Source organism: Panthera pardus, unplaced genomic scaffold (assembly GCF_024362965.1).
Source record: "Panthera pardus isolate Hobbes unplaced genomic scaffold, ASM2436296v1 HiC_scaffold_8, whole genome shotgun sequence".
Taxonomy (NCBI): Eukaryota; Metazoa; Chordata; class Mammalia; order Carnivora; family Felidae; genus Panthera; species Panthera pardus.
Genome location: NW_026527013.1, coordinates 97,623,718 through 97,646,130, shown reverse-complemented (window position 1 = coordinate 97,646,130; position 22,413 = coordinate 97,623,718). Strand labels below are relative to the sequence as shown.

The 22,413-nt window shown below is 36.3% G+C and overlaps 1 protein-coding gene across 13 annotated transcripts in view; it reads left to right on the top strand.

Annotated features, from left to right (window-relative positions):
• The window catches only part of SGCE (sarcoglycan epsilon), a 69,268-nt gene that overhangs the window by 22,895 nt on the left and 23,960 nt on the right, over nt 1-22,413 (top strand). For 10 of the 13 annotated variants that reach the window (XM_053897007.1, XM_019443347.2, XM_019443346.2 and 7 more), the window contains 4 exons: nt 4,880-5,002; nt 6,987-7,144; nt 12,844-12,916; nt 17,915-18,113. In XM_053897007.1, the coding sequence (XP_053752982.1) occupies nt 4,880-5,002; nt 6,987-7,144; nt 12,844-12,916; nt 17,915-18,113 (553 nt within the window). The remainder of the gene's footprint in view (nt 1-4,879; nt 5,003-6,986; nt 7,145-12,843; nt 12,917-17,914; nt 18,114-22,413) is intronic. The other 3 variants (XM_019443353.2, XM_053897009.1, XM_019443354.2) reach the window with 1 other exon arrangement.

Below are 22,413 nucleotides of genomic sequence, written 5' to 3'. Positions count from 1 at the left end.
GAAGCTGCTATAGGAAACATACCGATAGCAATGAGAAATGACAGCTGACAACTTGTCTGCAGATGAGAAAACAGAAAATCTATAAAACACACAACCTTAAAAAGCATTAGCAGACTGGGACCCACTAGCGGAGGTGTGTGATCAGTAAATGACAAGGCAACCAAACGGTCCATAAGGACGTCATTGTATAATAGAGCAGAATGCAATAATTGATGTGCCAAATGATGATGCTGTACCATCATGAAAAAGGATGGACTCCATCCTTTAGAAAACTCAGCTCTCTGAACTGTTTCCTTCCTTGGGTCTCCTGGTAAAGTGAGAATTTACTGTGTCTTATTAAACCTTAAAAGTTAGAAAGTGATGATATAAGGGGACCCTTTAGAATGATTAATTTGTTGATAAAGCATCTATGAGAGAGATATACACATAATAGGTGCCTAACAGAGGCCACCTGGACGTGAATACTGACAATACTTTATGACTTTCTTCTCAGAGATTTCAGTGGAGAGACAGCTTTCAGATTTAAATCTCGCTGGGACTTGCAGGGTCTCACACTCAGCAGCTAGTTTATTTTATAACCGTGCACTTGTTCTTGGTGATGCAGAAAAAGGTCTGGTAAGTGTTCTTTGGACTTTTTTGTAGAGAAGGGACTTTGTATGTGCCTGTACACACACATATGCCATTAAAAATAATCCTTGTGATAATTGCGAAGTTATATGCTATAAATTCTAGCAATGCACCACCATAATCCTTTCAAAATTTCATGTTTACTAAATACATCCAAATTTGCTTTTGTTTTTAAGTAATTGTACATAAGCACTCAAATGCACACCCTCATCACGATGTGGCTCCCTTAGGGAGAAAATTTCAAATGGACTATTAATAAAGGAAGACAGGATGCTATTTAGCTAGCATGAGGCCCCACTTTATTGTTACTGCCATCACCGTCTGTTACTTGATTCTTGGCTCTCTGCTGTCACATGGTTGTTGACATGATCTGTAGTTTTCTGTACGTTATGACTAAAATGTACAGAGAACAGTTTTGTAAAGTTTTTGGTAGCGTGGTAATGAAGAACATTGAACTGAGTTTAGGGACCCTGGCCCCTTGCCCACACACCCTTTTGCTCTTCTTAGATATGTAATTTTTCCTAAAAAAAATCTGCTCTCTGTGACTGTCCTCAGTTTTTAATCTTTGCAAATCTAGCTACCCTTGCTGTTTGAAGATGCTGTTTTTGACCCCCTGTGGGTTGAATTTTTGGTTTAATTGTTTTTCCCATTAATGGTGATGGATTTGCACGGGATTTAGCCACACACTGGTTTTCAGTTTCATTTGTTTCCAGTGGCATGTGTTTGCAGAGGTAATGGATTTGCAGCCGTAGACAATTGCAAAGCCATGTGATACACAGAGAGACCAGAGCCTGTGACCTCAGTTTGATTAGCATGACACTGTACACATGTATATTTCAGAGATCATTAGATTTTAGTACTGTGGATTCTTAGAATGTTTAAATTTGATTTTTTTTAAATTTTTTTTTAACATTTATTTATTTTTGAGACAGAGAGAGACAGAGCATGAATGGGGGAGGGTCAGAGAGAGAGGGAGACACAGAATCCGAAACAGGCTCCAGGCTCTGAGCAGTCAGCACAGAGCCCGACGCGGGGCTCGAACTCACATACCGCGAGATCGTGACCTGAGCCGAAGTCGGACGCTTAACCGACTGAGCCACCCAGGCGCCCCTAAATTTGATTTTTAAGATTTGTTTTTAAGGAAAGCAATACACTTCAGGCTTTCTGTTTGTGAGTACTGCTTAGGTACATGTGGATGCAACACGTGTTAACTGAGTCACAGCCATTGTTGGTGTCGGTGCAGACCAAATCAGGTTATTTATATAGCTCATGCTTAGAACAAGAGCCTGTAACTTGGAATTCTGTGTCCCGTGTTGTTTCCAAAAGGAAGCTAGGTGTAAATACCACCCAGATAGCCTCTGTTGAAGAGTGATTTGTTTTGCAGGTAACAAATGGGAAAGGGAAGGGTAAAGGGCCCTTCTAAAATGTTGTGTGGGTGCCCGTAATTTAAACTGATGCTGCAGAAAGGAAGTATCATTTTCACAAACAAAACATAGTGGCTTAGTCATTTTCCATTTCTAGATGATGAATGTGCCATACATCCATATCATGTTTTTCTCAGAGTGAATGGCGTACTATACTTACAGTGAAGCAGCCTTTACTGCAGAGTTGCCAAGGTAACTGACCAGCAAGTACGCAGTTCAGCACATTGCAGAAAGGCAATTGAGTACATGTGAATAAAGAAATGTGCATGTCATCTTAAAACCCACGAGGGCCATGGTAAATTGTGGTTTGGCTCTGTAGATCACAGAAATGGTTTTTATGAAAGCGGAAACTGAGATGTTCCATACTAGTCCTTGTAGTGAGGTCATGTGCAGTGGCAGGTGCCCCTTCGTGGTTCCCCTTCAGGCCTTGCCAAGGGCTATATAGTAAATAGAATCATTTCAATATCGTTTAATATGAACAACCTTTCTTTTGGCTTTAGAAGCTAGCTTTTATTACCTGATGGCGGCAAAAACTAAGGGAGACTCTTAGTTTATAATGTAAATGGAGGCTGATAACCCATAAACTGCTACACACATGTGAGAATTAATTCGTTAAAAAGCTGAAATTTAAGTTAAGTATTATGTATACATTTAGTGCACAAACATAACACCTGTGTTTACCTCCACAGTGCTTTTTAAGTAGAAGGTTTTCATCCATTCAACAGGCATTGATAAAATTATTCAAATATGTCAGACACCTTCTAAGTGCCAAGAAAATAACAATGGTAAGTAAAATTCAGTGCTGGACTTCAAGGTGTTTTAATCTCTAGAAAGAATAAATTACGTAAACTCTAGAGAGATTCCTTTAGATTATTTAAAGTACTCCTGTGCTTTGAGGGTAGGATTATGATCTAGAATTTAACCACCTTGACATACAGAATGAAGTAACTTCTCAGTAGGGGTTCACAAATCTCCATAATTTGACTCTTCTTCCTAGTTTTTCTCCTTTTGCCTTAAATATATCTCAAGATCACAACTTAATTTTTTTTTCCTTGAAAGGTCCCCCCAGTATCCCACGACTGTATCTTACAAGTTTTCACCACTGAAATGCCCGAATCCCCATCTATGAGTTTCAGAATCTTGTTAGTATTTTATGAGCCATATGGAACTCTGCTTCTTACATAAATCTTTTCCAGATCTTTTCCAGCTTCCATTTACTCCTCACCATCTTACTGTGTGTTGCTAGAGCAGTCCATACGTCTGGGAACATACCTAATTAGGTGGGCATTGGTCTCCCAAACCAAATGGTGAACTCATGGAAGGCAGGGACTGGGCCTCCTCCATTTTCACATTCTCCACAGCACCTGGCATTCAGGGGAGGCTGTGGAATCCAACTGATGAAAAATCTCACATTCTCATCCTCTCTATTTTTCTGTGACTTGCTCATTCTTGTTTGTTTGTTTTTTTTTTTTTTTTGGAATGGGACCATTTCCACAGGTGAGTAAATTGTTCTTGGGGGGAAGAAGTTGGGTATTCTAAGGGCCATGTGCAGAGTACTTATGAATACTAGCAAATCAAGTCAGGAAAGGAGGAGTCTCTCTACGTACCTAGTTTAAACATAACTTGCAGCTTCCTTCCATCTGTTATATAGCCTTTGAAGTTGTGTTTTTAGTAGCAAAGCTATGGGTACATGAAGCTACAATATTTTCATTCAGTTCTCCATTTTTGTCAGCCATCCACAGAACTGCAGGGACAAGTTTTCACAGATAAAGAAGCATTTTGTGAGAGTTTGTATTTTTATGCTGAAAAATTTACTGTCAGTGATTTTGCTATCTAGGGCTTTTAGTTGTGAGCCTAGGGTAAGCAGTCTTGAGGTTCTCAAGGTTAATTACTACATTCACAAATCCATCAGTGACTAAGAGAAAGAACTGACCTGATAGGATTTATCTGTTTAAAAATTGCCACCACTAGCCAATCAGGAAGATAAAAAACTAAAAGAGATTGTAGAGGTGACAAGTGTAATGGCAGTAATGTGTTGGTGGAGATGATGATATCACAGGAAAAAGAATAGGTGGGAACTAATTAAACCAATTTAGCCATTTTAATGTACTCACATCACATAAGTAATCGGTAACTCATGAAATCTGCCCCATTTCATTTAAAGAAATTATTTGCGCTAAATTTTATTATGTGATTGTTATGTTTATTTGGGATGTAGCATACTAGAATAGATTAATAGAATTATTAAAAGTCAAGATCAGGTAAAATGGAGTAAATCATTTCTAGGATAAATACGAGGAAAAAGTATCCAATGCATTTTTATAAGCATATATGAAAGTCACCTATTATATACATTTGATATTATATAGTCTGCTATGCTTTGTCTGGCAAATAGTTAATATGGTTTAGATTTTTACCACTTAAAAATTACTCTTTATACTTCACTTTCAAAAAAGAAAAAAGAAAAAAGAAACTGTAATCGTAATTATGTGGTGGGTCAGTTCTCATCATATATTTTGTTGGTAATGATTCCCATAAAAAGAAATTACCAAAAAAATATTATGAATGTCTTCTTATTTAATAACAGCTTTAATTATTAAATGTGCCTACTTTTGTTTACATAATATTTGAGTGTCTAAACACACCATGTTGAAAGAGTTGTTTCATGTTTTGTCCTGAAGTCACTTTCCTTTAAAACAAACTTCGTAACAATATCTTGCATGCTGCTTCAGTTCTCCCAGAAATTTCTAAAGAAGCAAAACCCTTCTTTGCAGTGTAAGCAAACTATGAACGTTTCTCATGATCTCTTATCTTTCCTTTGTTTTCAGTGTACACTATTTTCTCGAAGGTGCACTCTGATCGGAATGTGTACCCATCTGCAGGTGTCCTCTTTGTTCATGTTTTGGAAAGAGAGTATTTTAAGGGGGAATTTCCACCTTACCCCAAGCCTGGTATGTTCTCGGTGGGAAACAAGTGGGTAATTTACTCAATTTTCCTTTTTGTTCAGTGTATATGACTCACAAGGTCTATGATCAAATATTATTAACATTATTCAAAATGGTCTGTAAATGTGATAAATTGGCTGTTGTAGGGATATTGCCTGTTTTAAGATTAAAAATTTAATCACAGAAGGAAATAATTCATTTTGAATTAAAAAAAAAAAAAGCTTGTTTCTAGTTTTCCAATGTTGAGTTTTGTGCTTCTGACAAATGACCTACCTGTATTCGTGTAGAAATAATTATAGCTGTACAGTTATGATTTTCCATATTGAGACTTCGATTCTTATGTAGTATATTGATCTTTGGAAGACTATACATATGTTGTAGAAGAGAATGAAATACGGTATTTAGAAAGAGTTCTCAAGAAAGCTTTTACAATATGAGATAATTTTATATAACTTCATAATATAATGAAGATTAATTTTTCCTTCAAAATAATACTAATTGTGAAACCTTATTTAATTCACTGTTGGTTTAATGCCACCTGGATGGCTCAGTCAGTTAAGCATCTGACTTTGGCTAAGGTCATAATCCCACAATTAGTGCGTTCGAGCCCCATGTCGGGCTCTGTGGTAACAGCTCAGAGCCTGGAGCCTACTTCAGAATCTGTGTCTCATTCTCTCTCTGCCCCATTTGATGAATACCATCAAATTAATTAAAATATAGAAGGGGTAGCAAGCAAAAATATATTTGTTACTATGACTCCTAAGTAATAAACAATGAACTTTCTGAGAATTGTACCATTAGAATTAATATAAATGTTATTTTTGTAAATTATATGATGAATAACATACCTGCAAACAGTCATAGAAAATAGTTAATCATGTTCTCACCAGCATTAAAAAAATAATCTTTTTATAAGTTATTTAAAAAAATTTTTTTAATGTTTATTTATTTATTTTGAGAGAGGGAGAGAATCCCAGACAGGCTCCACACTGTCAGCCCTGAGTCCGATGCAGGGCTAGGACTCACAAACCATGAGATCATGACCTGAGCTGAAATCAAGAGATGGTTGCTTAACCGACTAAGCCACCCAGGCACCCCCCCCCCAAAAAAAAGGTTTTTATGTGGCATTCTGTGTTTGCAAAACAACATAGCTGAGCCTTTTGAGCAGTAGCTCCAATGTTTGTGAAGAAAATATGTAGTTAAGAGCATAGTTTCTGGAGTCTGCCAGGATTAAATTCTAATTTCACCATTTAATAAGACCATGGAGAAGTTACTTAACATGGAAAATTACATATCCCATGAATAAAATTAGGGCTAATATTATTAGCAACATTTTTATAGGTGTGTTTGAAAATCAGGTGAAATAGTGCCTATAGAGACCAGCCACATTCTAACAAATGGTGCTATTATTATTTATTAATTACAGTTCTTTTTGGATTTATAACATTCTCCAAAGTTTTAAAATTACATTATTTTTGTTTTTCTGATACTTTCATCATTTTGAGGTATCCATTATGATTAGTTTGATAGTATCCAGAGTGTTATGAAAGAAAGGCTTCTCAAGAGAATATGTGCATCAGCATGATTAGAGGATTTTCCTGAAAGATTGTTGTCTCCTTGGCAGAACTTTCACACTCCTATGTGACAAAAAAAAAAAAAAAAAAAAAGAAAAAAAGAAAAAAGAAAAGAAAGAAAGCAAATTTCCAAAAACATTGTATGACTGCTTTTCTTTGTTGCATAAGATTTCCAGGCAAACTAAATAACCAAAAAGATTTTTTCTTTACTTGAGGCTCTAATTGAAATTCCCAGATGGGTTGGGTTTTTGTTTGTTTGTTTGTTTTGTTTTGTTTTGTTTTGTTTTGTTTTTTTGGTGTGTATTTAGTTTGCTACAAATGTAAGAAAAATTTTTAGAAATATTTTGATTGAAATTACCAAAGCAACATGTGTGAAAATAACTGTCTTATATCTTAATTCTGTGTTTCTTATCTAGGCGAGATTAGTAATGATCCTATAACATTTAACACAAATTTAATGGGTTACCCAGACCGACCTGGATGGCTTCGATATATCCAAAGGACACCATATAGCGATGGCGTCCTGTATGGGTCTCCGACAGCTGAAAATGTGGGGAAACCAACAATAATTGAGGTAATTTACTTAGAACTTTTTTTTTAATTTGGAAATATGCCATTCCTTTCTGTTTATCTACCAAGGTCTTTGTTTCAGCTTTGTATATAAAAAAGGGAGCAGTCTAAATTAGTGGGAAAAAATTAAAAGACATTTAAAAATGATAGATTACTATAATATGAATTCTGTGTAAGAAAATAAATACAAACTTAAAACACTTATTTGCTTTATATATTAATTTCAAATTGCATGTTCATTGAAATACAGTCTTTAAAAGACATGTGCTCCTATCATGTGCTAAGTATTATGATAACTGCTGGTAGTAGAAGATGAGTAAGAGGTGAGTCCTGCTATGTCTTCCAGGAATTGAAGCACTGGAATGGAAATCCATTGTTAGCCAACACTGTCATAACTATTTTAATAAGAAGGTACTGTTTGATACAGAGTTGTAAATAGGAATTCACTTCACAAGTAGAAGGAAGCCTATCTTAGAAGAAACAGCACATCAAAATCTTGGAGATGTAAGCAAAACCACGCGATCTAGAGAACTCTAAGTGTGGCTAGAAGGCAGGATGCACCCCAGAGGGCAGATGATGGGAATAGAGGTGTTGATGTTGGTAGGGGTAGATCTTTGAGGGCTCCATAAGCCAGGGTGATATGTTTGGCCTTTATTCTGGAAGGAATGGATGCTATTATAATCCATCAGATTTTCACCAGTACCTAACATCATACCTGGAAGACATTAGAAATTAAAACAATAGGGGTGCCTGGGTGGCTCAGTCAGTTGAGCGTCCCGACTTTGGCTTAAGTCATGATCCCCCGGTTTGTTCGTTCGAGCCCTGCTTCGGGCTCTGTGCTGGCAACTCAGAGCCTGGAGCCTGCTTGGGATTCTGTGTCTCCCCCTCTCTGCCCTTACCCTGCTCACACTCTGTCTCTCTCTGTATCTCAAAGGTGAATAAACATTGAAAAAAAAATTAAAACAATAACAAAAGCAATATTGACATTGAATGGGAATTAACACTATAAAAACTAAATGGATATAAAAGCTAGTAAGGTTTCCCTGTCATACCCAACAAAATCAGAATTATAATGGCAGTCAGTGGCAAGAGAGTCCTACTGCAGTTTTATACCCTGATGCCTCAGGAGCTTAGATTTCTAATTTATTAATTCCGTAAGGGTTTAGTGGTAGTGACCAGAGCAGCATCATAGGAGCTACTAATGGAATTGCCAGGAGCTTGTACAGGTCCTGAATGGCATGTTTTCCATCTGGTATAAACTCTCAGGGGATCACATGCTTTGAGTTTTTCTCCAAAGTTTTAATCAGCCATAGACTGTGGATATGAACTTCTGTGTTGGCAAAGAGAAGCTGTTTCTTCTTTTGAATTGAAGTTTGAATTAATATGACTTTCCAGTGACTTCTATCAATAAATCTCCTTCCAGTAGACAATGTAGATATAAGATACAGAAACAGAACATATAAGTATCTACATAGATATATATGTAGATATAAGAAAAAAGTTATTTTGAGTTATTGTCAAAATATTTTTTTAAAATTTTCGGTAAAGTTATATAGGTTATTTACCTAAAATAATGTCAAATGTCATTTTTAAATTGGAAAACACTAAAGGAATTCCATTTAAATTAAAGAGCAAAACAAGAGTGAACCCCTCCATCACATTTATTACAGAATATATTAGAAATCCTAGCCATTGCAGTAAAGAAAGAAAAAAGACCATTAAATCTGTAAGTATTTAAGGGAAGAAATAGAATACTCAATGATATAAATAGTCCATAGACTATTAAAATTTTAAGAAAGCCTAGGAGTAAACTATAGGATCAATATGAAAAATATGGTTCTGTTTCTACACATGAAACACAAGTATTGAGAAAATATATGTTTTAAAAATATACCATTTATAACAACAGCAAAAATTGTAAGGCACTTAGAATAAATATAACAGAAGGTGTGCAAAGTCTATATGGAGAAATTTATAAAACTTAATTGATACTAAGATTATATAAGTGAGAAGGTAGTCCATTCAGTGACAGGAAGACTCAAAATCATGAAAGCATCATTTCCCCCCTAATTGATCTATAGATTCAATGCCATTCCAAGAAAAATTGCAATAGGTTTTTTTCATGAAACTAATGTAAACTAATTCTAAAATTTATAAAGAAGATAAATTTTAGTGCCAAGAACAATTTTTTTCTTTAGTGCTAAAGAAAAAAAATAGAGGGGAGGAAGGTTTCTTTCCCTTCCAGATATCAAGATTTATTATAAATCGCTAGTAATTGTCATAAGGTTGTATTGATATAGGGATAGACAAATTAACCAATTAATAGAATGGAGAGCCCAGAAACAGATACATCTACATAAGGAACAATGATATACATCTGAAGAGATGGTACCACAGCTGACTGGGGGGAAGGATGTCAGTGAATGGTGCTCAGAGAATTGGTTAGCCATATGGCAAACACAAAATTAAATTCTTACTTCATAAGAAGTACAAAACTTGAGTTTAGGTAGTTTAAGGATTTAAATATGGGAAGCAAAATTTTAAACTGTTATATGAAAAGGTTGAAGAATATCTTTCTGAGTTTGGGGTAGGGAAGGATTTCTTAAACAATACCTACACATTTTTACTTAAGAGAAAAGACTGATAAATTTTACTGTGCTACACTTGTCAACTGGTGTTCATCAAAATCGTTAAAAAATAGACAACCCACAAACTGGGAGAAGATACTTTAAAAATATATAGCTGACTAATGATATGTATCTAAAATATAAAAAAGGACTTGGTAATAAGAAAAAAAACATGAAAATAAGTAATAAGGCATGAACAGACATCTCACTAAAGAGGAGACACAAATGACAATTAGGTAAAGAAACTTACTCTGATCAGTAATGAAAAATGTTCAGATTAAGACCACAATGAGAATTTTACCCTTGGTAAAAGTCACTGAGGGTGGATATGGGGATTAGATAAGCACTTTGGAAAACAGTATTGAATATTTCACATAGATGAGTGTCACTGTACCCTATAATGCTGTAGTCCCACTTCTAGGCATATACCCAAAAGAAACACTTGCAAATGTCTACTGGAGGTGTGGCCAATCATGCTTATTGAACGATGTTTGTATAGCAAAACACTGGAAACGCACAGAGCAATGGAGACCCAGAAGCCTGTCGGCAAGAGAATAGATAACAAAAGTCTATGAGAAGAATAGAGAAATAAATTGTGGAGTTTTCATTCAGTGAATTAAAAAAAAATTTTTTTTAAGTAGAGTGGACACACAGTGTTACATAGTTTCAGGTGTACAACATAGTGACTTGATAACTCTCTAGTTATGCGATGCTCACCACAAGTATAACTACCATCTGTCACCATACAACTCTATTATAATATTATTGAATGTTTACAGCAACAACGAATGTAAGCTTGCCCAGCAACATGGACAAATGTTTTAAACATAATGTTGAATGAAACAACCAGCCCCTGAAGACTACATACAGTTAAACACTGTTATAGAACTCGGAAACAAGCAAACTAACATATTTTAAGCATACATGCATTTATAATAAGACTATATTTAAAAATGAATGGGATGATAAACGTAAAATTCGAAATGGCTACTGCTGGTTGCAGAGACGGATGGGAGAGAAACACATGTCTTGAGCCAGGATTCTCAAGGGTTCATGATGTTCTCACTCATACCTTACTACTAACATAATGTTACAAATATGTATCAAATAATATGCTAAAAAGGTAATGATGAAAATTTAGCATATCTTTCATTTAACACAAGTAGTGATTTATCTGTAAATAACATATCTATATTTGTATATAGTAACATATTTACAGTATTTTAAAATATTCTATTAACGTAGTCAAAAAGAGGTTTGCATATCTTAAGCTAATATTTAAACATATAAACCCACTGATTAATTTATTCATTAGATATTTGTTAAGCATCTAAAATAGATCAGCTACTGTTCTAGAAATAGGGGATCAAAAAAGCCTGAACGCATGCATACCTCTCTGCTATGAAGGGCTTCACATCATCATGAGAAGTAAAATTTGAGAACGTTAAAATGTTACTTTATTTAAATACCTCATTAGAAGTGATAGACTGCATTCTGTTATAGCTGTTAAAATTAAACATTAAATATAAATTCAGATAAAATTCTCTCCCTGATTTATGAAAGGTCCTTTATTCTCTTCAGTAGCCTGTGACTTAAAAAAAAAGTATTAGAATTTATGAAATTTATAATAATGAAATTTGTGATAATTATGGGAAGTTAGCCATAAAAAATCTTGCCACGAACTTGAAAATGTCTGATCTTTCTGAGTTTTAGCTTTGAGATACCCTAACAAATAGTAAAAAATTGATACTTTTTTTTTCCCATTGAGAAAATGATTAAGTTATTTCACAGGGTAAACTTTTAAAATCCTCAAGTCTTTTTTGCATTTTTTCATTTGCTTCTTTGTGAGCAATAGTTCCTAATTTATTTTAATGACTCGTCTTAATTTTAGTGTCCCGTGGGAAACTTGTTGATTATGTGTCCCAACAGACAGCAACAAGGAAGTCATTAAACCCAACAGAAATTTGACAAATTGGGGACAGAGAAATCCTTTTAACTTCGTGCAATAATATGCTTTTCAGAATATGTACTTTCAAATAGTGTTAAAGGTTTGGACTTACTTATTCCAAAATTCTTTTTTTTTATTGTTCTCTCAAATAATATTTCTGGTGAGCGTAATTTCTTTCCTCTAAAGCTCACAGATGATGCTATAACAGTCTTTGATATTTATTTTTAAATGAGCCAGATTGTTCTTTTCGTTTGAGTCAGTTTTGTCCTGCTCTTTTTGTCTCAATGTGCACTACAGCTTGTCACTGCCAGAAGGCTAGTGCTGGGATTCTAAGACGATTGCACAATCATTTGTTGTTTTTGAGGTACTGCACACCTGTCTGAATGATTTAATATCTGTTATAAAGTTAATTATTCCTTAATTTTTGAGGCCCTATCTTGTTGTTGGCCTTTGCTTTGTTTGGTGTTTGCACTGGCCATTTCGGGGTTGACTTTGATGTAAGTTCATTGGCTCTGCAAATGTTTACTAATATTTGACTCTACAAAGGGATTGATTTGTGTTTTTGAGCATGTGCCATAAGCTTTACAGGCTATGATCCTTATTATTCTTCTGCTCCCATTGGGAGATACGAGGTCCAAGGGGTTATTCATGCATTTTTTTGACTGGTTGGTGTGCAGTTTATTACTGAATACAAAGAACACAGAGATGTGCTTTTTTTCAAAGTGTACTTTTTAGTATGATCCTTCAGCTCCATTTAAAAGTGCAAAAATACATTGTTTTGGCTTTTTTGAAATCTTAGACCGGCACTGGTAAGTAATTTCTAATGGTTAATCCATTTACTAATGATGCATCTTCGTTGGTACTAGCACTTAATGGTGTTCTATAAAAGGGTCTTTCCGATTTTAACTTTTTGTTTTTGCATGTTAAATAGACTTGACTAATTATTTATTTTCCCATAACATTGCTAAAAGCTCTGAGTCGTTATTGCCTGGAGAAGACACATTTTGTAAGTATATAAACAAATAACGAAAATGGGAAGAACGACAATTTGTTTTCATTTCGTCCTTAATGAATTTCATTTCCCAAATAACATTTCACTTCTTTAATATGATTTTCTTTTTCTAATAGATAACTGCCTACAATAGGCGTACCTTTGAGACTGCAAGGCATAATTTGATAATTAATATAATGTCAGCAGAAGGTAGGTACGAAGGATATGTTGCTGATTGTTTTCTTATTTACCAGAAGTATTTCATTATGTTTTGTGTCTATGTAAAACACAATTCAAGATTTTAAGGTACCACATACCTAATGTTACCAATAAAGTAGTAAAGTGTAGAAAAGAAAGTGAAGCAATATTTAACTGGTTATAAAATATTATGATGTGTGATGATGCTGAAAAGCTCAGAATAGGGGGCCAAACACATGGGCCACTTACCTCTCCACGCCTTGGTTTCATCATCTGTAAAATGAGACTAAGACCAGCATTTCTCTCCCAAGTCTGGGGTAAGGAAGGAGTCTCTGAGTTAAGGATTGAAATGTACTTAACATGGGGCTGAGCTCAGAGTGTACAGTCAGTAATTATTAGCTAGTTTTATTACTTTACTTTAAAACTGATCATAGGTAGTGGTTTAATTGTGTGTGAAGATGGAGAGTTGTTGATGGGAAAACACTGGAGTTTGGGTCACAGTCTCCTTCCTAAATAGCAAATCACGCATTGCTGGAGCCTATCAGCAATTTGGAGTTACATATAGTCACATTGTCAGTTACTCCCAAGGATTTGGAAGGTTAGGGACACAGGAAATATTCTAAGAGTTGCACTCTCAAGTATTCTGACCCTTTTCTGGCATTCAGTTGGGAAAAAATTCATGCCACTAAAAACTTTGTAGTTAAAATTTGTAAATCATGGGATACTCCTCTCTATGCTAGATATCATTTATGAGGGTAACAGAAGAACTGACACAGCATTTTTACCCATAAAATTAGTAAAAGCAATTGTGCATCTTAAATAGGGAATTCATAGTTCTATTTACCAGTACAATTAAATGAGCAAACAAAATATTTTATTAGAACCTACTAATTTGCAATTCTTGATAATTGAGTTAAAAAATACCTCTACACTATTTGAAAGAAAGCAATAGTTATAGAATTGATGCTGCAAAACATAATTGGGGAGATTGCTTAAAGATTTTGAACCCCTATACGTGAGTTTTTTCCCACGTGTTTTAGCAGCATCAGTTGCACACAACAGTGTGCTAGTTTAAAACTTAACGTGACTTTCATATATGAAAGGCAAGTTCAAATGCCAGTTCTGTGGGCCTGGACAGATGATTCCCTGTCCCTTTTTCTACTTCCCAAGGGCTTTTGGTAGGTATTCCTGTTTGGACCCAGAAGACTTTTGCAACTGTAATTGGATGCTTGCATCCAGTCTAAGCTATCCTTATAGAATTGAAGTACCATTAATGGTCAGAATAATCACAAAATTCCCTTTCTCCTTGGGAATTCATCAGTGTAGTGATATAGTTACATTACAGTGGGCTTGGACCACTAACCTCACCATTATGCTCCCAGAGGGGCTCCCCTTTCTCAGGTACAGAAGTCCCTACAGATTGAAAGACAGTCTGGTATACAGTTTGAACTTCCTCCTCAAGTCTGGTCTCAGGACTGGTAGATACAGAATACACGGGCATCCGTCCTCTATGTGTTTGATATGTAGAGACCTATGCTCAAGCAGATACATATGTAAGATTGAAAGTTGGCTTTACAGGCTATTTATTTTATTTAATGTGTATTTATTGTAGAGAGAGAGCATGAGCAGGGGAGGGACAGAGAGAGAGGGAGACAGAGAATCCCAAGCAGGCTCCGCACTGTCAGTACAGAGCCTGACACAGGTCTCAAGCTCACGAACTGTGAGATCATGACCTGAGCCCAAATCAGGAGTCGGATGCTTAAGCAACGAGCCACCCAGGTGCCCCTGTATCGGGGGTTTTAAAGGTGTGTTGGTGAAGGAGGAAGAGTAGATAGATTTTGGAAGCCTCCACTTTTATTTTGGGCAGAGCTGCCCCACTGTCTTTTACATAGGGTTCAGTGGCCCCAAACTGTGAAAACCAGTGAACCAAATAGCGTGCGTTTATCCTCACTGGTCTCGATGGAGTGCATGTGGGCACTAGGATGTACATCTTTGAGCAGGGCCTACACACGTGCCGTGTCTCCCGGATAAGGTTAGGAAGAGAAATAGCAGGAGTTGCATATCAGGATAATCATGCTCAGTCTGACTCTCTGCCCAGCTGTCTCCTCCTCTGAGAGACCTAATGGGAAATTAGTCATGTAGAATCACAGAGCTTGGAGCTCAAGGAGAGTACATAGAGTGATTCTCTAAATTGGGTCTAGTGCCTCAGAGACCTGCCACCAATTTGTTGGCCTGCCGTTCCCTTGGCCTCTGTGATGTCCAAAGATAGCAGGCATGGGATTTCCCCAAAGTTAGAAAGCTCCTATGACTCATCTTTGGAAGGTCTGGCAGCAGCTCTTGGCTCGGTGGACAGCAGGCAGCTGTAGGGCCCAGAGCCTCCAAGGGGTGTGGCGGCAGTGTGTCTCAGAAAGGAGCCACGAAACAGGGTCACATGGATTAGGAAAAACCAAGTAACAGTTCTCCAAAAAGTGGCATTGATAATAAGAAAAATGTTTTGCACGCTTTTTTGGAAAAGTGGATATAAAAACACGGAGTAAAATTAATGGATGATAGACTTCTAGCACACTCAAAAACTATATTTGGTATTATTTATAAATATTATTTATTGCCAAGAAACTGTTCTTCATGACATATTTATGCATGGCTGTTTTTCACTATGGAGAAAAATGTGGCATGATTAAACTACTGTTTATCTGTATAAAACAGGAAATGTATCTGTATAAAACAGGAAACTTATCTACATAAAATAGAATAAATAAATCATATTTTAGAAGATTGCAGATGGGCTATACATCAAACAAATCTAACAAAATCACAAGCAGAATAAATGGCAGTGTAGAAGATGAATAAAGAACCTTCCGTGATTAGAGCCTCGAAAAACTCAGTCTTTAGGAAGAGACACCATAGGTCTAGAAAACCCCCTTGAAAATTCTAAAGCCTGAACATGTTCCCTGAACATCTTCCCCTGAACATGTTCCCCTGATCATCTTCCTCTGGCTTCAAATGTCTTTTAATATTAAAGAGGCTTCATAAGAGGTGAGGTCATCAAGATTTCAGTTATTTATTGTGTAATTTTTAGTTTTTATTTAATTATTGAGTAAGAGTGGAATACTTAACAGATGTATGAGTTTTAATGAAGTAAATCAGAGAATATATGTAGTGTAATTACTACTGAGGACTTTAAATGTGTATATAGTCCAGAAATAATTTCTTTTCCTTCTAAGGGGAGAATTCAGGTAAACAGCTTGCTCATATTATTTATAATAATTGCTAAAGTTTACTATTTTATAAGTTCTTACTCTATGCTAGGAGCTCCACTGAGCACTTTATATACACGGTCTCCTTTAGCTTAGATAAAAAATATATGAGGCAAGTTCAAATGATGGCAACATTCTGGGCCTCTCTAAAGATCATTTTCCCCTTCTGACAATCCAGAGCAAGTACCTACTCACCCCCTGGTCGTGAGTATTAAATGTGATAATTCACCGCAGTCCCTTAGCTTGGCCTACCTCATAGTAAGTATTCCCAAAAAAGTAGCCTTTATTACTACAGAAATATTATTAAACATAAAAAGCTATTCTTTATCTTAATTTTTTTAAGTAGGCTCCATGTCTAACATGGGGCTTGAGCTCATGACCCTGAGATGGAGTTGAATGCTCTATTGACTGAGCCAGCCTGGCACCCCAAAGCTATTCTTTATCTTAACAGAACAATCTGAATATAGGAAATGATGTTTTTTAATTCAAGAGTAACATTTGAGGAACTGAAATACAGTTGACCCTTGAACAATGCAGGGGTTAGGGTGCTGACCCTTGAGCAGTTGAAAATCTGTTTATATCTTCTGGCTCCCAAAAGACATAACTAGTAATAGCTAATAGCTTACTGTTGACCAGAAGTCTTACCAATGATAACATAAATAAGTCTGTTACACATATTTTATATGTTATATGTATTATATACTGTATTCTTACCATAAAGTGAGCTACAGAAAAGAAAATGTTATTGAAAAAATCATAAGAGAAGATACATTTACAGTACTCACTATATAAAAAAAAATCCACATATAAGTGGACCTGTGTAGCTCAAACTCATGTTGCTCAAGAGTCAACTGTAAATTTTATTTATTTCTATCTATTCTACTTAGTTACACTGAAAGTCTGAATTGGACATTGGCTACTTAAAAATATTAATTTAAAAATTTTTAGAGGGAAATTTTGATGAGATGTTGAAAAGGAAAAAAGCTAAGTAAATCTCTAACAACATGAGGTAGGGAATTTTGTGAGAAATTTAAAATATAATTCCCTAGAATATTTAATTATGGAGTGATCAAAAGAGAAATTACTATGATTTCAGATTTCTTTTTGAAAATATAACCAGTATTTATTTTAGTAAAAGTAATGTTTCGGCATGCTCTAAAAAGATCAGGAATACTGCAAATTAAAATTATGGTATTTCAAATTATATGTAAATAACTCACAAACAATTACAGATATTTTGTAACATCTCTATTTGGAAAGAACGTTGCTCTGTGCTTCAACCTTGTCCTCTGTTCAAATGGGCAGTGAAGTACATAGGGTTGTAATGATTAAATAAGACCATGTACTTGAAAAAGATCTGTCGATTTTAAAACACTACAAATACAAAATATTATTCCTACCCACGTAGAGTTTTCTGGAAATACTCCTTCCATATTGGCAGGGGAGGAGACTGGCAAGTCACTGGGAAATTTGAGGCAGCTGTGGCATTTTTATCTTTTTTGGTCAGATCCTACAATTACAAATTGCCCTGCTATCCCTTGGATTTGATTACATTGTAGGTAAAATTCTGTGTCAGATGTATGTTATGTTTTTAGATATGTCCTCCGTTATGCAGAAAGTCTTTAAAGTCAATATTATTATTCCCCAAAGCCAGGATTATGACAGAAATCAACAAGTCTCAAATTGTTCATCTGTTTCTCTTTCGAAAGACTATTTTATTAAAGATACACATATCCTTTTTCACCAAAATTAGACTTCCCGTTACCATATCAAGCAGAATTCTTCATTAAAAATATGAATGTAGAAGAAATGTTGGCCAGCGAGGTTCTTGGAGACTTTCTTGGGGCGGTGAAAAATGTGTGGCAGCCAGAGCGTCTGAACGCCATAAACATCACGTCAGCCCTAGACCGGGGCGGCAGGGTCCCACTGCCCATTAATGACATGAAGGAGGGGTAAGCAGACCTTTATCTCGTTGCCTTAAATATGCATTGTTAAATATGGTGATCTTATCAAACTTATTGTAGATAAAGGATGGCCTATTGCATTCTTTTTAATAAGTAGGTATTATACAGATATGAAAACACTAGCAATTTTCTATATTGACAAAGAGGTTACATTAATGATTCTTTATATCTGATGTTCCAGGTCCTGTGAATTCTAATTGTAGATCAGGATCAGCATCATAAATTATAGCACTAAGTCTTTTGTACCTTCCATAGAGGAGCTGAGTATTTAGGGTCCTGAATTTCAAAGGAAATTGATGCCCCAGTTATCAGCTGCAGGACACTCAGACTGCTGTAACTTTATTCTAGGAAACTATTTCTTCGCTTTAACATTCTTTCCACCATGTGTCGGTGATGGATAGCTGGAATGGATTTGAAACCTATTCCTAAAGCCTGGCCTTGTCACTCATAAGCTGGGTGACATTGGGCAAAATGCAGCACTCCTCTGTGCCTCGGTTTCCCCATTTGCTCCAATGGGCATTGTACTCTTTCTTCCTTCAGAGTTGTTATAGTGTCTAAATGAGAGTGCATTTGAGAGGGATTCGTCTATTGTCATGCCTTGCAAATGATGACTTATACCTGTATAGAGTTTAAGAAACACTTTTCATGCCTGGATAAATTGAAAGGATTGAATGTCAACATCAAATCAAATTTGGTCTTTAATTTTTAACCTGTAGGTTGAAGCAGATCTACCTTTTTTTTTAAACCATTCTATAAATATACGAGATATGGAATAAATCACAGTTTATATAGCATATGCCTTTCCAACTCCTCCTTTATCCATATTCATGGTAACATTTTTATACAGATGATATCTGGAATTAACTAAAATACCTGGATTAATAAGAATTAAATTTAAGGGCAGCTTTAACAGAGAACTTTGTTGGAAATAAGGGAAGAGATCACAAATAGACACAGATGAAGTATGGGAGAGTAGGTAGAAGGGGGATAAGGGATAAGCAGTGAGCTGTGAAGTCCAACTTACAAATTTCAGAATTAAATTGTAGCTTGTATGTTACAGTAATGGATTTTGAAGTCAGTCAAGCACACATAGAAGTGCTTTGAGAAAAATAGCTGCTTTATCTCTTGTCTATCTATTGGTTGGCTTTCTATATGAAACCATAATTTTAGAGCTTAAATTTTTTTACTTCAGAGTTCCAGCATGATTCTGTTTCCCACTGAGTATTTAAAGTAGAACCATGGAAAATGATGAACAGAGAATCTCCCCTGAAAACATTCTCCAAAGCTGGAGTCTTTTCAACAGTTTCTTAAAGTGATGCGTTTGCAATGATTGTTAAAACAATGACCACAAGATGTTAGAGGAAGCAACCTGGAAAACAGGCATTGGTAGGGTTTTCCCTGGTTGTGCTTTCTTCTGGGCTCACTCTTCCATAATCGGTAGTGCAGGCCCCGCCCACAGAGGCTCTTTTAGAAACAATGACCCTAAACTGAACTGAACAACTATCTAAACCAAACGCTGACCAAAAAAAAAAAAAAAATGGTGCTTCTCAACCATGTCTAGCCTAAGAATTGCCAGTAGAGCTTTAATAAAAATATGGATAGGTTCCTGGCTCCTGCTTCCCCTTAGAGATTCTGAGTCTTGGAGTCTAGGGCTGGGCCTGAGCATGTGACTCTAAATTAAGAACAGAATTTTTGTCCTATAAGTACTTGTTAGAGAATTCAGTCATTAGCTGACTGACCCCCTAGCACCTGCTAGAGGGAGGCATGTGCTGTCAGATATTTGAGAGAGTCAGTCCCATGGCATTTATTTGGACCCTGTTGTCTCAGATCCCTTCCCAACTTGAAATGCTTTCCATGAGTTTTAATTTAATGTTAAGCCGTAACCTTTACAAAGTATTCATATGATAAGTCTTTTAAAATAGCATTTCTATAAATTGTATGCAATGCCAACTCTACTACTCCAGTGTCCCTATATGAACACCAGTGAAACAAGATCATACTTGAGTATCATTCCAGAAGAAAAAATTGTCCCTGGAATGATTTTGCGTATCTTCTTTAGTTGTTATATAATGCCTTGGTAACACAAATAATTTTTTACCCTGTTGCCTGAAACTTAGAAATAAATCCTGTGCTTGACTAACTCCTCTCTTGTGCCGTTCTTCCTTTTTGCTGATGTAAGAATCATAATTCTTAATTTACCTAATACTTTTTGCCTCCGTACTTTCTTTTGAAAGTAACCTGGGCTATAAATCCCTTTTAAAAGTGAAATTTTGAAAAGTTCAAGAAGTAAGGTCAGTATAGCAAAAGAATTCCATCCCTTTCTTTTTTTTTAAACTTATTTTCCGTTTATTTAGTTTTTGAGAGAAAGAGAGAGAAAGGGAGCATGAGTGGAGGAGGGGCAGAGAGCGAGGGAGACACAGAATCTAAAACAGGCTCCAGGCTCTGAGCTGTCAGCACAGAGACCGACGCGAGGCTCGAGGTCACAGACCGAGAGATCGTGACCTGAGCTGAAGTCAGATGCTTTACCAACTGAGACGCCTGGGCGTCCCAGTCCCTTTCTGTTTTAAGATTTTATTTAAAGATGTAGTCATATACTTCTGAAGTATTAATTGAGCACCTGATAAATGAGTTCTGCTTAATATTTAGTAGCAAAAGTCTCAGACTGTTAAATATACACACAAATGATATCTCCATGAAACTATTTCCTACTACTCATGGCAGCCGCAATCTGCTAATGGCAAGTTTTTCCATATTTGATAGATGGAGTCAGATAAACAGCAGATGAATAGAAGTTCTCCGCAGTAGACCCATCAGAGGAAACCCACTGCCCTTCTGCAGCCCCAAGTGCTGTTAAATGTCAATCACCAAGAACCCCCTCTGCAGCATCCTGGCTCCTCATCCTTCCTGATGTACATTTGTGCACCTCTCGAGGCTCACTGACAGCTTTCAAACTTCTCCTAACTCTAGCAGAAAACAATTACAAAGATTTACTTCAAAGTAAATAAGCTCCTGCGAAGGAAGGCTGAGCCTCCTGAAAAGATTTTCTTTCCCTTGCCAGACCCATAACCCCGGGCAACTGTGCTCGCTCTGGGTGTGGTCTTGCTGCTGCTTTTGCTCCTGATAGGGAGCCAGAGGCTAAGGACTCGTGGGTGCATTTAGCCTGGGATAAAGCTCGTGGAAAGAGGAGTGGGTTCATATTTCATTCTAGGCATGGCAGAGCTGCCAGCCCGGGGTGAGTGATGTGGTGTAAATGGCGGCTATGAAGGGAATGATGGGGTGTGAGGATTAAAGAATATACTCACTTTTCATAAGAGATTGTCAAACCCACCACTATTTCCTCTGGTTACCGAAGCATGTGGATCTAGCCTCAATCAGCAACAGAGAATCCTAGTTTATTCGTTAGACAATCTCACAAAATACTCCCTCTAATTAATTGTTTGCTTTCTGCCCTATGAAGGCCTCAGTGAGAAGTTACACTTGGGGAAGAGAATGTAAGTCAGTGGCTGCCAAATACTGCTCTGATGCAAGGTCATGATCCTGGGCCAGTCTGTAGTGCTCTGCTGACTTTGTCCCCGTGTTTTCTGATTTATGAGATTGTCCTTTATTCTTAAGTCACGTGCCTCCTACATTTTTGGTGCAAACATTCTTTTGTGGAATGATGCTGATAACCTGATGGGAAATTCTAAAATAGAGCCTTAGTAATGTAAAAATTGGAAGTCCATATAAATCTATTTTTGTAAGTATAAGTCAGTATAGCTATATGCCTAAAGTCTGTTCGGGATGCCTGGGTGTCTCAGTTGGTTAAGCGTTTGACTTTGGCTCAGTCCGTGAGTTCGAGCCCCGCATCAGGCTCTGGAGTGCCTGGAGCATGCTTCGGATTTTGCGTCTCCTTCTCTCTCTCTGCCCCTCCTCACTCACACACTGTCTGTCTCTCTCTCAAAAATAAATAAACATTAAAGATTTTTTTAAGTCTATTCTACGTTCCACATATAGATTCATTTTTTCTTTTGTAGTTAAATGCTTACTAAGTATTTGTATTCAGGAATACTATATTAATCTTTAATGTACAGTGATTTTAAAAAAATCTACGCTCACAATCTAGTAGGGACCAGGTGAGTAATCAGATAATTAGAAAACAGTGTCATACACACCACTGCTGAGATATTCACAGAGAGTGTATCTCCTTCACTTCAGCTCCATGCCTGGAAAGGGTTCACAGAGGAGGGGGAAGCATGATCTCAGTTTAAAATACAAATTAACCTGCCCCCAAAAATAGCAAAGAGGGATT